General features: G+C 33.8%; 1 protein-coding gene across 2 annotated transcripts in view; it reads right to left on the reverse strand.

Annotated features, from left to right (window-relative positions):
• Positions 1–2,209: 2,209 nt before the first annotated feature.
• The window catches only part of MTMR6 (myotubularin related protein 6), a 50,397-nt gene continuing 36,537 nt past the window's right edge, over positions 2,210–16,069 (reverse strand). The window contains exons 7-15 of one of the 2 annotated variants that reach the window (XM_077158855.1): positions 14,673–14,786; positions 13,273–13,405; positions 12,516–12,625; positions 11,981–12,106; positions 9,509–9,558; positions 8,802–9,002; positions 6,905–7,036; positions 6,688–6,814; positions 2,210–4,409 (exon numbers count right to left, since the gene is read on the reverse strand). In XM_077158855.1, the coding sequence (XP_077014970.1) occupies positions 4,149–4,409; positions 6,688–6,814; positions 6,905–7,036; positions 8,802–9,002; positions 9,509–9,558; positions 11,981–12,106; positions 12,516–12,625; positions 13,273–13,405; positions 14,673–14,786 (1,254 nt within the window). In that variant the 3' untranslated portion in view covers positions 2,210–4,148. The remainder of the gene's footprint in view (positions 4,410–6,687; positions 6,815–6,904; positions 7,037–8,801; positions 9,003–9,508; positions 9,559–11,980; positions 12,107–12,515; positions 12,626–13,272; positions 13,406–14,672; positions 14,787–16,069) is intronic. The other variant, XM_077158854.1, reaches the window with a different exon arrangement.

A 16,069-nucleotide genomic window follows, 5' to 3' on the forward strand; every position in this document is an offset into this window, starting at 1 on the left:
GTGGAAGGAATATGAAGTTGGATCATGCTAAATTTATTGACATGGGCCTACTGGGCAGAGATTCTATATTCATTGTAGCTCGAGGTGGAGAAAGGGCATTAACAGTTTGGTTAGATGGTTGGCAGAAACATGGATTGAAAGGTGGCCAACATTACCTGAGGTCAAAATGCCAGAACTGCCCTGGTATAATGTAATGAGGGGATCCAGAGGCTTAGAAAGATTAGAATGTTAGAGTGGATTTATAATGGAAGACCTGATCACACAACCCAGGAATGTACAGAGGACACATATTTCACCAGAAAACTTTGAAAAATAAATTTGTGAGACTAGGCACCCACCTCCACCCCCACCCCCAAAAAAGGGCTTCTAGTGATTAGACTGAGCATCACTCATTGCAGAAGACACTCCCCTTGGCTGATTACAAATGGAATCAGCTGTGGATGCAGCTGAAGTGATCATGATTTAATTCTATGATATGTCCTCATTGCAACAGACAGGCCAGCACTTACCCAACCAGACAAACAGGTACCACGACTTGGCCAAGTTGACACATGAACCTTACCATGACACTCCCCAATCTATTGCTCTTTATACAAGAAAAATTCTGCGTCCCTTTAAAAACAAGAGATGCTTACTGATCATAGTAGATGTTTTAGGGCAGTGTTTCTGAGTGCAACTCCCCAGCCATTCTGGGGAGAACTGGCTGAGTTCTCCCCAGCCATCAGAACCTCCAAAATAGTGTTAAATGCAAACACTTTATTGCTATGCAAATGCTTTTCAAACACTACAGAGACCCAACCCATACCTACTGAATCAGAAGGCAAAGACTAGAGCTCTAGATTTTATTACTAAATATCTTCTGAAAGTTGCTTTCAATTATACATGCCACAATTTTATAAAAATTGCTGGTTAACAGGATTTTTACTTTAATGGAAATAACCAGAGTAGCAATAATATTATTAATAAAATTTGCAAGAATGTTTTTTACTAATTTTCTTATTTGACAAGTACAAAGGTATGCATATTCCTTCTTATATAATTAACCATTCTAGATTACAAGCTATCTTTTTTTCTAGTTATCAGTTCTGACCTAAACTCCCCACTGGTCTAATATACTTCTCCCTGACCCAGGGAGAATCCAGATGGAACCTGTTCCACCCAGCCTAAAGAGGCAACCCAGGAAATAACACCATGTGATGACACACCTTGACCTGCCCTTAATGTCTTCCAGTACTTTTCTACTAGTTTGCACTACAGTTCTTAAAAACCCTTCCACCCTCTGCTTCAGGAGAGTAGCATTCAGACTTAGATCTGTTATCTGTCCCCTACCGTAACAGCCTTGAATAACGTCATCCTTGCCTGTTTGTGTTTGGTGCAATTTTCTTCTTTGACAGCTCCTAAGGTTTATAATTTTATATATTTTTAAAAACAGACTCCACATTTTGGCAATTGGGCCATTACATGGAAATGTTAACAAACTCACTAGAACTTGGCTAATGAAAATGGGCCAATATCGCTGATTGCTCTATAGTTTTGCAGAAAATCAGCATTTCATCCAACTTTGAATACTAACTGGAAATTTTTCAGTATTATAACTTGCCTTCCTGCTAAAAATAATTTCAAAAAAGGCTAGACTATTACCATCTCTATGCCCTGCTATCCACCAAACAGATTTAAAAATGTGTGTATATACATACATACATACACACACACACACACACACACACACACACGCTTCCTTTTGTTTTTATTTATTCCTCAGCAACTTCTGGCCTAGCTAAACACCTCCAAATAAAGTCATACTCTTCTCTGCCAGTCATTTTCTTCCTTGTATTTACATCCAGACCTCCCTTTGGACAGAAATTCCACCTTACATACACATTCTCATCCGATCCTGCCTTCAGTCAACAAGGTGGCAAGGGCACAAGAAAATATTAACAGTAACATCAGTTAGTGACAGGAGCAAAAGAAAATGTTAATGACATTTTAAACTATATCTGCTGAAAATTTTAGCCTACTATGCCTATTTTAAAGATTGTGGAAATATTTTTATTCAATTATTATTTATCAACATGAGTCTTTTGAAAAATGAACTGCTCAAATCTTGTATTTTGTTACAATTAAAGTAACATGCAGGCCCATTTGCTTAGGTGCAAAACAAATATATAATGTGATCATTTGTTTTTTTCGACAAGAAAACCATTCAAAATGAAACATAAACATTTAATTACCTTTAAAATAACGTACAAAATAATTTACATGCTATACATTCCCAAACATTCTGAACATAAATCCAATTTTATAAGACACATACATATTACCAACATATCCTGTAGGTCACTTAAGATGTTAATTGATTCCTCAACCCATGTGTGCACATATAAACACACAGATATATGTATGAAGTTGAAAATCAAGATGATAAATCAAAGAGTTTAATATGAGAAATCTGCCAGGGAAGATTTCACAACCAAATTCAGTGACTGGAACCAAGTAACAAGGCACAAAAGTTTTCCTTTGTTGTCACAGAGATTAAAAGTTTCCTCTCCCAATGTTTAAAAAATGGAAGTAGGCTTGGCTAAATCACAAACTGAATTTTACAGTGCACTTCTGTTACTATTTAAAAAGAAGCATTTTTCTTCTTATGTAATGTGTCACAGAAAAGACCTGAAAAAACATAGAATTAATTAAATAAGCTTTCATACAATAAAGCTATTTTCCATTCAAAAAGCTATGTTTATGTTCAAACTAATATAATATAGGCATAAAAATTGTGAGAATCCTGTGCAGACTTCCCAGTACCCTTGCATTATACCTAGTGCCACCCATGTTACTTAAAGTATCCATTTTAAATCCAGATGATATTGCCAATTGCAGGTGATTTTTATTGTAATGCAAAGAAATATATTAGTACATAGAATAAGCAGTTAAATCACAAGGCAAAATGAAACTGTTCCCAGAGTTTAAGTTGCTTTTGTTAAACATTTACTTTATATTAGGCACTCTTGAATTTTCCCTTTTATTCTTCTATATTTAACAGAGAAGAAAAAATGTTCGATGTTAAAATTCATGTCACCAAGCCTAAACTATCTGTACTTCCATTTGATTTTTACCCAGGAGTTTATGAGTAAACTGAAAGTTAGATATTCTAGAAATTAACAGCTCACTGAAAGATAAGGCAGTTTTTAAAAAAATGTGTACTATTCAGTTTCTAAGAAGTATTAGACCTTATCTCTTTAAATTTACATAGTTATCAAAAGAATAAAGCCAACCACAAAACAGGAATTAACAGAATGCTATAATCCATATATAAAAGGCCATTAAATAAGCTTATACATGTACAAGAAATCAATGATCTATTTAAACCATAAAGAATAAGTTATCAAATGTAGCACTACACAAATTGTAATTAGAATAAAACCTTCAATTTTCACTAATTCTGAATAGAGAGGTGGGACCAGCTAAGCATGTACCAAATAGTGTACTTCTGCAACTGTTTACATGGAAGTATAGTATATACATGCAATTCCTACAGTTATGAAAGCACAATTTTTTATAAACAAAACAAGGCTGATTAAACCCAAACCAAACCATCTTGCTCCAGACTATAAAACTTAATGGTAAAGAATGAGCTGAAAATTTATTTTAAGGCTTTCTCTTAGACATACTTTTCATGGCACTTCAACATTAAACACCACTAATAGGCAAAATAGGTCGATATTCACAGTTACATTACATAACTGAAAGTACATGCCATGTCAATTATTAAGTAAGGGACCATTTTGTCAAGTTTTGTTTTTTCGCAATTAAATTATATTTAAGGAAGGCTATTCATGTTTGGCTGTATTAACATAAAAATCATACAGAAACGTCAGTTCACTGGTAGACAATGCAAACCGTATTTTGGGTAAATCCCTCAAATGTCACTCATTTCTCATGGAACTGAATGTCACTCTTTGCAAAAACTGCAATTAAGTTGGCTTATTTTTCTCACATGAGTAGTTCTTATCCTTTCTTCAACTATGAACCTACTGTCAAACCCTAAGATCATTATTAGACAAATTCCTTTTTTGGTCATGCGGCACAGACCATCCTCAGGATAATCCTTTTTCTTGCATTACAAATAGTCCAGAAAATATTTCATGAGTCTAACAAGTCATTCTTGCTACACCATACTCTAAGCTGACAACAGCAGGTTCCGGTTTGGAAAACTCATCTGCATATTCACTGTAACGATTATCTGCTGTGTTACTGCCCTCTATAGTTCGAAGAGCATCATTCACAGGGAGCAGAGACTGTTCCTTAAAACACAAGGAAGTTTTGAGAGGAGGTGATTCAGGATGAACTGAATGTAACAATTCCTTGGTGAGGATTCCATCTGTTTGTTTATTTTTACGTTGCTTAATTTTCTAAAACAAATTCAAATTTGAAAAAAATTAGTAACTGCACATACCTCAAGGTCAATGTATATTAGCTGAAAGACAAACTTGTTTGCATATGTTCTTTTTATGTAAGTACAATACAAAATGAAATCCCAAATGAATAAAATCTAGTACAGATGAATAAAACATGGTTGAAAACTCTAATCATTTACAACTTTTGTAACTGAATATGCTTGTTTATACATATATAAATATATATATATGTATGTATTTTTTTAATCAATCCAGCCAGATTTGACAGAAGATCATTAGGCCTTCACATTTGAAAAGGATATACATTACCCTAGAAAGCATAACAAGTATACATTTTATGATAAAAGAGATATAAGGGAGATACTCACCATGAAAGCACAAATGTATATTATAATAATCATAAACGTATTTAGGTAAAGGGCTGCTGAGTATAAACAGCTTCTTCTTACATGGTTTTCCTACCATGGTTTGCTACATAAACACAAAAGCTTTGGAATATAACAAAGCTTTTTTTCCCTTTAGAAAGCTGAAGATTTGAAAAGTGTTCTTTGACAGAGCATCATGCTCTCTAAATCACTGGACTGATCTCTGGACTGTCTTCTTGTATTACTTATGACTGGACCTATCTATCTTCAATAATTTAGTAGTAATCAATTACATCCTTATCTAAAAGATAACTAAGAAGCACTCCTGCCTAAACTGGATACCAAGTACTAAGATAGTCTTATTGAGCTCTAACAAGTATCTAGGATTTTAAAAAGATATGTAAAAAAAAAAAGGGATATATATATATATATATGTTTTGATTTTATATGATGGCAGAGAGAAAAATTATAGGAAAAGAGTTAGGTGGGAAGGGATTTCTTAAACAAGACATAAGAAAAATCATAAAATAAATACTCACTACATTAAAATTCAAAAAGATCTATACAAAACATACCAGAAATAAACTGGAAAAGACAAGCATGGACTGGACAAAGACCTTCACAATATATAACTGACAAAGAATTAGTGAGTGGTAAATAAAGAACTCTTACTAATCAAGAAAAATGCAAATATGCCAAACGGAAAAATGAGCAAAGGTTTGACTAAATGATTCTCAGAAAAGAAAAACCTAATGGCCAACAAATACATGAAAAGACATTCAACTGCACCTGTAATCAAGGAATTTTAAAACTGAAACAAATTTCAATGTTCATTGGTAGGTGAATGGATAGATCAGGATATATTCATACAATACCATACAGTAGTTACCAATAAAAAAGATGAACTAAAGCAACACGTATCAATATGGATAAATTTCAAAACTATGCTGAACAAAATGAAGCACAGGAGCTATGACAGCCTTCATGGGAAGTTTTAAAACCTGCAGTTTCTTAAGCCAAGGGAAGGTCACATCATATAGTAAAAACAGTATTTTAAACCATGTAAAATGATACCATAACTTGTGGATAAAAACATTTGTAGCAAAGTTAAAAAATGCACTGGGATGATGAGCACAGAATCTGCACAGAGAACGTGCCCACCTCCAAGCAGGCAGAAGAGGCTGGGTGGGGAGGGGTTCAGAGAGGAGTGCACAGGGCTCTTCAGTATATCTATGATGCTTCATTTCTTAAAACAAAATCAAGAAAGATCTGGAGCAAATACGACAACTATTAAAGTCTCACAAAGCTAGGTGGAGGGTGCCCAGACATTTATTACATTTATCTCTACGCTTTCCATATACTTCAAGTATTTCAGTACATTTTAAGATTTTATTCAAAGTAATCTAATCAGTCAAAATAGAGGAGACCTGATTGTGAAGCAACCACATGTACTTTATGAGGTTCGTTATCTGTTTCTATTATTTTTAATTAGAAAAGTTGGGAGTTCTCAGAATAATCATGCATAAAATAAAGGATTCCCAAATACCATCCCACCAGCAACACCTTACAATGGTGTGGAACACTGGTTATAACTGATGTTAGCCTATTTTTATAATTGAACTATTAATTAAAGTCCATAGTTTAACCTAGGGATTCACTGTGTAGTGTAGTTACATGGATTTTTATCTTAGTTTCTTATCATATATACAATCTAACATTTCCCCGTTTAATCATATTCAGATATATAGTTCAGTGCTGTTAACTGCATTCATAATGTTGTGCTATCATCACCACCATCCATTATCAAGATATGATGTTTTTATATATCCTGATTTACACTGAAAATGCAAGTAAGGAAATAAACTAACTGAATATCCCAAACAGATTAGATACTTCAGAATACTTACAGATTCTAGGTCTTTAATATCCTCCTCTAATTGTTTATTCTGCTCACTCATGTTCATAATTAGGTTAAACACAGACTGCCTAGGATGCAATGTTCGGTCAAATTGGTGGTACATGGTTCTCCAAAATCTTTATAACCAAGAAAAAAAAAAGTTTCAGTAAATTGTGTTTGAGAAAAATCATGTTAAACTATTCAATTATGACAACTTGCCAACTTACTTAAAATTGAAAGATACCGTATTTGGCTCCAAAACTGCAAATCTCTGAGATCTGGAACTGTAGAAAGGATTCAAGTACTTCTTTTGGTCATCAAAAAGAAATGGCCACAGCGAGTAAGTCTTCTCCTCCAACCTTAATGTAATCAGAAAAACAAAGATCTTTCCTATAGATAAAAAGTAGTACTACTAAACATCCATTCTTATAAATCAGACAACTGTTTTGAAAGTAGATTTAGGTTTTAATTTTCCCTTCTATTCAGTCTGACCTCACCTTGTCTCTGAATTCTATATTATTTTCCCCTAAGACCGTATCTCCTGAACATAACACAGGTATACAATTTTCTCTCCTAACTACCCATGTTAAGAGATTCCTCTTTTAATTCACAGTTTCATAAACATGCACTCTGTCACACTTATTTCACATCAACACACACATACACAGAGAATAAGAAATTAAGCTATCACCCCATTTGGTCTTGTCTCTTAGTACTTCCTCTAGGCAGAAACAAATTTAAGTGTGAGGGAGTGCAAAAAGAGAGTTAGGACAAAACCAGGATATTATTCAGGAGTAAAAACTGTCAATTAAATTTCAAATCTACCAGCAGTCAAGGGGAGAATGGTTTTAGGGAGTAAATCTACATCTAGTCTGGGCAGAGATACATGATGACAAAGGGGGAAGAAAGGGAACAATCATCTTCTTCCATGATCCCTAGAATGACCCACAGCCATTTCTTAAAGAGAAATTACTAGAAAAAAATCAGCTTTTGTTATCATCTTCCTATTTGTAAGGGTTTTCTGCAACAACTAAGAAGAGTTTTTCCTAATGTATTTCTGTACTCCAAGAAAAGTCACCTGCTCCAAATCACGATAAACTATTGTGAATTACTATAGCACAGAGCTAAACTTTTAACGTTCTCTGATTTGTTCATCTCTATCATATTCTTTATTCACATACTATTTTCCCTGTAACACCTTTAGAATTTTCCACACACTATCAGTACTGCCATCAACTCTGTTGAGAGTGAGGGTACATGGCTGTCTTCAAATTGTTACCAGGTTTAGCTTCTCTAACATGCCATTTCTGTGTTCAAGAATCTGTAACTGCTCTTTATTGCCTACTCTAAGATACCTAAACTCCTAAGTCCAATTTAAAAAGAAATAGGCCATCCCAGCCTTACCCCAGATGTCCATTACTTTACAATTCAGCCAGAAACCCCCACCACTAAAGACTAATTAGGAAAGCACAGCAGAACTAGAGCCAAGGAGAGTGTCTCAGAACTCATCTAAGATCCTACTCAGGGACAAACACATCACAGCCAACACAGGTCGATTTATTCTTCCCAAAGAATTGCTTGTTTAGAAAGTGAGGAGAGCTATAGGTCTCATCTTACCTTAAAATAAATCAACCATTTTTAAATCGTTACCACATTTTGAAGCAATTATCAAAACTTCTTAAGACATGAAATAATGTAAAAAAAAAAAAAAAAGAAAGAAAGAATGTAAGGACTTCACTGTTCTAAAATACATATTCAGACTGGAAAGTAGGATGGGGCGACTGCAACGGTGCTGGTCATGTTTCTTGTTCTGGATTCTAGTAACATTAGGGGGAGCTGTTTGTTAAGACGTATTAAGCATCATACTTATGTGTACTTTTCTGTATGTATGCTGTATTTCACAAATTTTAAAAATTAAAAAAATGTGTATTTAATGGTTTATATATGAGAGGAAGGGGATATTCAGAGGGGACTTAGATTCAGTAATATAGAAGATAAGATCTTTATAATAAAATTTTACTCTATTTCATACTGTCAAGATATTTTATTAGTTTTAATTATGATTTCTGTTATACCTCAGCTAGGCAGTAGTAGAAAAGACCAATTTTAATCAAATCATCTTACTTGAGTTCTTCTCTTTCTTTCTGATAATTTCCAAGGAAATTTCCAAATTGGCATGAATGAATGTGTTCATGGATCTGAAGAAGAAATGCTTCATTGAATTCAAAGTCCTGTGGAAACTGTTCAGTCAGATGCCACACACATTCCAAAAACTGAGTAAACACTGGTGATACTTCCTTTGGGTCACCATCCAAATGGCCACACCTAACCTCCCCCCAAAAAAGGTACAAACTTTTAAAAATGCCTCTGAAAGAAGTCTATTATGCAGGTATTTTTAAACAAATATACTAAATAATAATAATAATCCTAAAATAATGCTACATTTGCATTTGTTACATGTTTTTTGGTATTTAAAATAAAATAAATAAAAAAATAAATAAATGCTACATTAGCACACAAGACCTGAATGTTTTGATTGGAACAAGTTGTACATACTGTATAAAGAGTTTTTCAACCACAAATTTAAAAGATCTGTTACCTTTTAAATAATACAATCCAACCAAATAGAAAGGTAACAAACAGCTATGAAAATGAGCAGTTATTAGAATCAAAGCACAAAAAATTAAATCAGTGTTGATACAAAATGTAGTACAAAACCATAGCCCTTTCACCTCCCATCAGCCATGTAAGTTCATGAACACAAACACTTTGGCATTCTAAACTAGTTTTACTAATTTTACAAAATGTATAAATCTATAGCTGTGACTCACCTCTCTGAAAATTTATGGCCAAAGGAGATCCAATCCTTTTCTATTAAAACCTTAAGGAGAAAACAGTAAAATCCATTTTATAACAACTTTCAATTTTTGCCTTTAAAATGGATTAAATCCCACTAGTTTAAAAACACAGGTACACTTTAAATTTATGTATGTAAAACCGAAAAAAACTACAGGCAAAAGATAGCTGGAACCTGGAGTAGAGCTGGGGTTAAAGAAGAATGAAAATAATACCTAAAAAGAAACCGCATGATCTTCTGACTTAAATTGCCAGTTGTATTCATTACATTTCAAGTGAAAAGTACATGTTATAAAGCAGTACTACTTTTAAATTTTTGGATGTATGAAAATGACATTTGCATAAAAAAAGGCTAGAAAAATATAAATCAAAATGTTAACAGTGATAACTCTAAGTAGTAGACTAAGTGGGATGTTTTAAACATGTTATCTTACTTGTACATAACTTATATAATACTTAAAAAAAGAATTATAAGGAGACCAATACAAATGGTAAGTTTTATCTTCAAATCCAAACATTGCTGTCTAACCTCCTGAAGGACTGCCTTTCTTCTTTTTTCCTTCAGAGCTTATGTAGTCAGCAACTCCACAGAAATAACTGGTTCCTACTTTTTTCATTGTAATCTAAATGTATCTTCCTAGTATTTAATATATTTTATACTTTATATAATCAACAAGCACATTGTTAGCAGTGTTAAAATTTCTACTTTAGCTCCTCTGAAGTTATCCTCAACCTCCCCCACCTCGGCAGCAGGTCTGCAGCATGTACTGGTTAAAAAGGTGGTTTCTGGAGTTACGCTGGCCTCAAGCCTAGCTTCACCACCTACGCGCTCTCCGAGCGACCTTGGGCAAGGGGCTTTCAGACTGCAGCCGAAGATTTCATTCTGTGCCCTCCAATCCTCTTCCACAGCCCATGTGCTTAACTCAGCATCTTTCTCATTAAACCTGCCACTCTGCTATGTCAGTGAAGTGCAGAAGAGAACCAGCATCCACCCTGGCAACTGATTCAAGAACTGGGAGATCAGCTTAGAGGATGTCCCCTTCTCTTAATCTGCACATCCAATCTATAAGCCATTCTTACTGACACATCTTCCTCAACATCATTGGAACCCATCACCTACCCTCCATTTCTGGGTTACTAGCTCTGGCCCTCATTTCTCTCCAGTTTTAACAGTTTCTGCACTGGTCTTAAAGCCTCCATTCCCACACCCTGTCTTCCACAAGAGAGCAAACCATCTTTTTAAAACGCAGATCTAATCAAATCACCATTTCCTCTGTTTAAAGCCCTTTAATTGCTTCTCACTAACTAGAGAGTGTTGAGTTCTAGCTCCAGCCTTCTCTTTCTCAGGCCCTCACCCCCAATACCCCTCTGCACCCAAGCCCCCACTCTAACATGTACCCTGAATTCCATCTATAATGGAAATGCTCGTAGTCACTTAAAAAGGGCTATGTGTAGTTCATGTTGTTCTTTTTGCCTGGGAAGCCCTCTCATTGTTCCCAATCATTTTATTCCATGATTTCATTTGGAGGTCTAGCAAACAATTAAAGCCTTATGTGGCAACAAAAGACATTGCTTGTTATACACTTTCAAGGTAAGCTAAACATTATTTTCCTACTAGCAGTATTCCTACTTGGCCTGCTCCAGATTTAAAATATTTGCACCACAAAATGATGGTCCTGAAAGGGGCCTGGTGATTTTAAATCTTCCCTTACTCTAAGATGGTAATGTGTTTAATAATTCTAGACTAATGAAAAGTTTCTAAAATCTCTCTCATTTACTACGCTCCCCCCATGGGTTAAGAGGTAAATTTTGGAAACATAAATTAATTTAATCACACGTAAAAAAAACCTAACAAACAAAAATAGGAACCAGTGTTTTATTTTTACCAATAAATTTATTATTTTTACAAAGCAGAAAATCTGTTCAATAAGAAATTTAATCTTCAGATTTAAAACATGCCTCCTAATATGTTAGTACACTTATCAAATGAAAGCACCTTAAATAGAAAGTTTCCTCCAGAATATAGTATTTAAGTAGTCTTATTTATGTCTTCTTTTATCATATTATTTACATAATAAAAACAAGTGAGAAAATACTCAATACTTCTCTTTTAATATTTTAGAAGGAAAAAACACCTTAACTCTAACACTTTTTGTCAAAGAGGTAGCACAAATGAAAATCTGTCTAATTCAGAGCATCTTAACCTCAGCACTACTGAACTTTGGACTAGATGAGTCTTTATTGTGAGGGGATGATCTGTACACTGGAGGATATTTAGCAATATGTCTGGCCTCCACCCACTAGGTGCCAGTTCCACCCCTTCCCTTCAGTATTAACAACCGAAGAGAAAAAAAAAAAAAAAAAACCTCCAGATATTGCCAAATGTTCCCTGGGGGGCAAAATCATTTCTATTTGAGAACCACTGGTCTACCTGAAAAAATCCTTACCATGAATCCTTTGATTGTCCTATAGTAGGAATCTAATAAAAGAGAGCCAAGGGAGCACACCTGGGAAGTCCTATCCCAACCATCAGAACAATGCACCAACACACTTGCACTTTCAACCATGATTGCCTGAAAAGAAAGATCACATATTTACATTCCAGCAAACCATATTTTAGGTCAATCAATAAGTTCTACTCACTCAAAAACCATACTAGCAAGTATTGCATGATAAGAAGAGCTACAACTTTTCCGTAACAGCATTGCAGCTACAACTGCAACTGAAAATGTTGCTGAAATATTCTTTCCCAAAACAAAACAAAAACCTACAAAAACATAAAGCAAGAAAAAAATTCAAAGACAAAATTGCTCTTTCAAAGTACTTGCGACCTTCTTTTTAAATCCCAATATTGTGTTACATATTTTAAATATCAAATTAAAGTGAGTCTCATTAGAGAGGTAATGCATAATAAAAATGATCTAAAACTCTATTTCTTCTCAACCATTATATACCCCACAAATATTACAAATAAAAAGTTACTTTGGCCAAAAAGATTGCAGCATCCATAACAGCTTTGATGTGGCGAAGCCATCCAGAGCTCTCCAAACCAGAGTAGAAATCATTGACAGAAAGTCCTCTGGCACCACTGACTAAAAGGGGGTGGGGGGACAAACATTTCAATTAGAATGGCACAAGAGTCTCCACTTCTCCTAGTCAACATATCTCTAGTGAGTGAATTTGGGAAGAAGAGAAGATGAGGACAATATAAACAGACAAGACTCTATAAACAAAAAGATGTTATTAAAAGCTCAATAATGAATTTTTAGTGAATTTTTGTCATTTCTTGTGTTTAAAAATATAATTCATTCTCCTTAAAAATACTTTTGTGGCTCATGTTTAACTAAAAATTGCTTGACATTTTAATTTTTAAATCCCATACCAAACTGCAAAAATACATTAATATTAAAATGGAACAGCGTCACAAATTAATTAGCTCTTACCCCACTGTGGCTGCCCAATACTTGAAATGTAGCAAGTGCAAACTGAGATGTGTTGTCAGTGTAAATACACACCGAATTTTGAAGACTCAATAAAAAATAGTATAATATCCTCTTTACTAATTCATTACATGTTGAAGTAATAACATTTTTGATATATCAATTAAATATATATTATTGAAATTAATTTAGTCTGTTTCTTTTTACACTTTTGCAAGTACTAAAACTTTTTAAATTATATGTGACTAGCATTAAATTCTGTTGGACAAAACTGCCTAGAAGGTAAGTAGGAATCATACCTTCCAATAATTTCTGAAGGCTGGACCTCATGACATGAATATTTTCAATTCCAACAAACTGAAATCTAATATTAGAATAGTTGTCTTCATTTTCATAACCTTTTCCAGCTGCTCTGTTGGCCATTGCATTCAGCTAAAATTAAAAATTTCAGAATTTAGAGAAAAATTACTTTTAACTTTTAGTTTATCAAAATGTCATGAAAGCAGTACATAAACCATATTTTAGATAAAAGAAAGTTTAAAGGAACTTATCAAAACTGAATAAACTACCACTTTTTAGTTAAGAAAAAGCTAACATGTCATTAATAGTGAAGAAGGATACAAAGTAACAATAGGAGTGCTACATAATGGGAAGGTCCAGGCAGGAAGTTTCCTACAAATGATTCATAAAGCTAATCCATTTTTGTCTTTAATCAATTTTCCATATGTTTGTAATAATTCACAAGTAAAAAGAAAGGTCTTCTATCCCAATTCTAAATGATTCAGAGATTAAGAGACCTGGGGAGCTGGATCATTCAGAAAGCAATAGGGACCTTGAAAATCAGATCTGAGAAATGAGAGATTACTGAAGCCCTAGTACAGCATACAGTCCTCTGATTCTGACAAACCTCTATGAATTGGAACCAAAACTAACTGGTCTCTAAAGAGAAAGACTAACTGTAGGCCCATGATTTTCAATTATTAGATCAAATATCATCAGAGTTTCATTTAGGATTTGGCATGTTTAATTCCATCAGACCAGGATTTCAGATGTATATTTTTAAAAAAAACAATTTACTATGTATTCTTATGAATTGGGATGAAACAGAACTTAAACAACTTCTCATTTGTGGATTAGGACTCCAGACTGGTAACAAGCACAGCTGAATCATATCCACTGGCTCACCGGTTGTTCACCACATGACTAAAGAAAAATTGAGTTACGTATTTAAAATGTTTCTATATCATTACTAATTGACTTATATAACTATCAAAAATATATTTTCTGTGTAGAAAACAATTAAGAGAGATTAAATTCTAAGAAATAAATCACCCTCAGATTTCATCTTCAGAAAGTCTTGCATTACAATCACCTCTTATATCTACTATTAATTAAAATAGTTCATCTAGTTAATCAATTCAGATTATATAAAGAAGTAAAACAAGTACTTTTCTTATGGGAGATGTCACCAACACTCTTGATTCCTAAGAAAGTTTTTTACTTTAAACAAAATAAAAGATTATCAAACGTAAAGATATTCTTCCTAATATTTTTAATACTTCTCAAATTACTCAAATTAATCTCATCTTCAGCTTGTTCCATTTTCTTTTCTCTCATGGGCTGCATAATGAGAATTACTTCTAAAACAGCTACCATTCCTTTCACAAAGCTGCCTAAAATTGTGTTCTATATCGCTCACTCGCTTTCTCTCATCGCTTTCTCTTATTTTCTCATCATTCCAGATTTTTGAAGAAATCCTCACTATAATTCTGCCAATGTCCTTTTGTGTAGCCCACCAGCTCTGCATGCGATGCTACAATAAAAATTAAAAGTAATGTTAGCTATTATCACTGGGGATTTTAGCTACTTTAGTTTCAGGATCCTATAGGAATTGGTTCTTTATAAAAAGGGATTCTGACATTTGTCCTGATAAAAATTTAACCTTACACTATAGATGTCTAACGGAACAAGCATTTCCTGTTCAACATTTAGCACTCTCATGCTCAGTACTTCCTAAGTGAATTCAATGCTTTCTTCTCTTGAATATTTCAAATTAAGGTCCATTGTTTAATATAAAGTATTTTACAACTTAAAATACAACCTACATACACCATTTAGTATTTCCTCACAATAACAAGACTTACATACAATCAAGAGTTCGCATTACAAATTTCAGTTTTCTTAAATTCATATCTATATAGATAAAGACATAAAAGATAACCACTCTGGGTTATTAGGAAATCGGTCTTCTAAGTTGGGACCCTTTAAAGGATCACAACTGACATTTTACAACAGTGTATGCACAAATACCGGTGTGTCAATTTTGAATCCAAGGTTCTCACCACCTCTAAGATAACAACAGAGAACAGTAAAGAAAGTATCAGAGAATAAACAGATTTTTGAAGGGCAGGAGGGAGTAACTGCTGTTCCTTGTTACTCTCTTTAAAGATACTAACAGAAGTACACTGCCTCACATCTCCTTGTTCTCCTGTATGTAGCCTGTCTTTTATTCCCTCTAGCCACCTTTAAGATATTCTCTTTCAAAACTTCTCGACCAAAAGGGGGAAGAGAGAAATGAGACAAAATAAAGTGTCAATGGCTGAGAGATTCCAAACAGAGTCAAGAGGTTATCCCAGAGGTCATTCTTACGCATAAAATAGATATCACCTTTTTAGTTAAGGCATAACAGAGGCTGGAGGGAACTGCCTGAAAATGTAGAGCTATGTTTCAGTAGCCATGTTTCTTGAAGATGATTGTAGAAGGATATAGCTTTCATAACGTGACTGTGTGATTGTGAAAACCTTGTGTCTGATGTTTCTTTTATCTACCTTATGGACAGATGAGTAAAACATATGGATTAAAAATAAATAAATAATAGGGGGAACAAATGTTAAAAATAAATTTAGTAGATTGAAATGCCAGTGATCAATGAAATGGAGGGGTAAGGAATATGGCATGTATGAATTTTTTTCTGTTTTCTTTTTATTTCTTTTTCTGAATTGATGCAAATGTTCTAAGAAATGATCATGATGATGAATATACAACTATGTGATGAAAAAAGAATGTTCATATTGTATGTTGACTGGTTTTATTAAT

The sequence above is a fragment of the Tamandua tetradactyla genome, chromosome 4, assembly GCF_023851605.1.
Source record: "Tamandua tetradactyla isolate mTamTet1 chromosome 4, mTamTet1.pri, whole genome shotgun sequence".
In the NCBI taxonomy this organism is placed as follows: domain Eukaryota; kingdom Metazoa; phylum Chordata; class Mammalia; order Pilosa; family Myrmecophagidae; genus Tamandua; species Tamandua tetradactyla.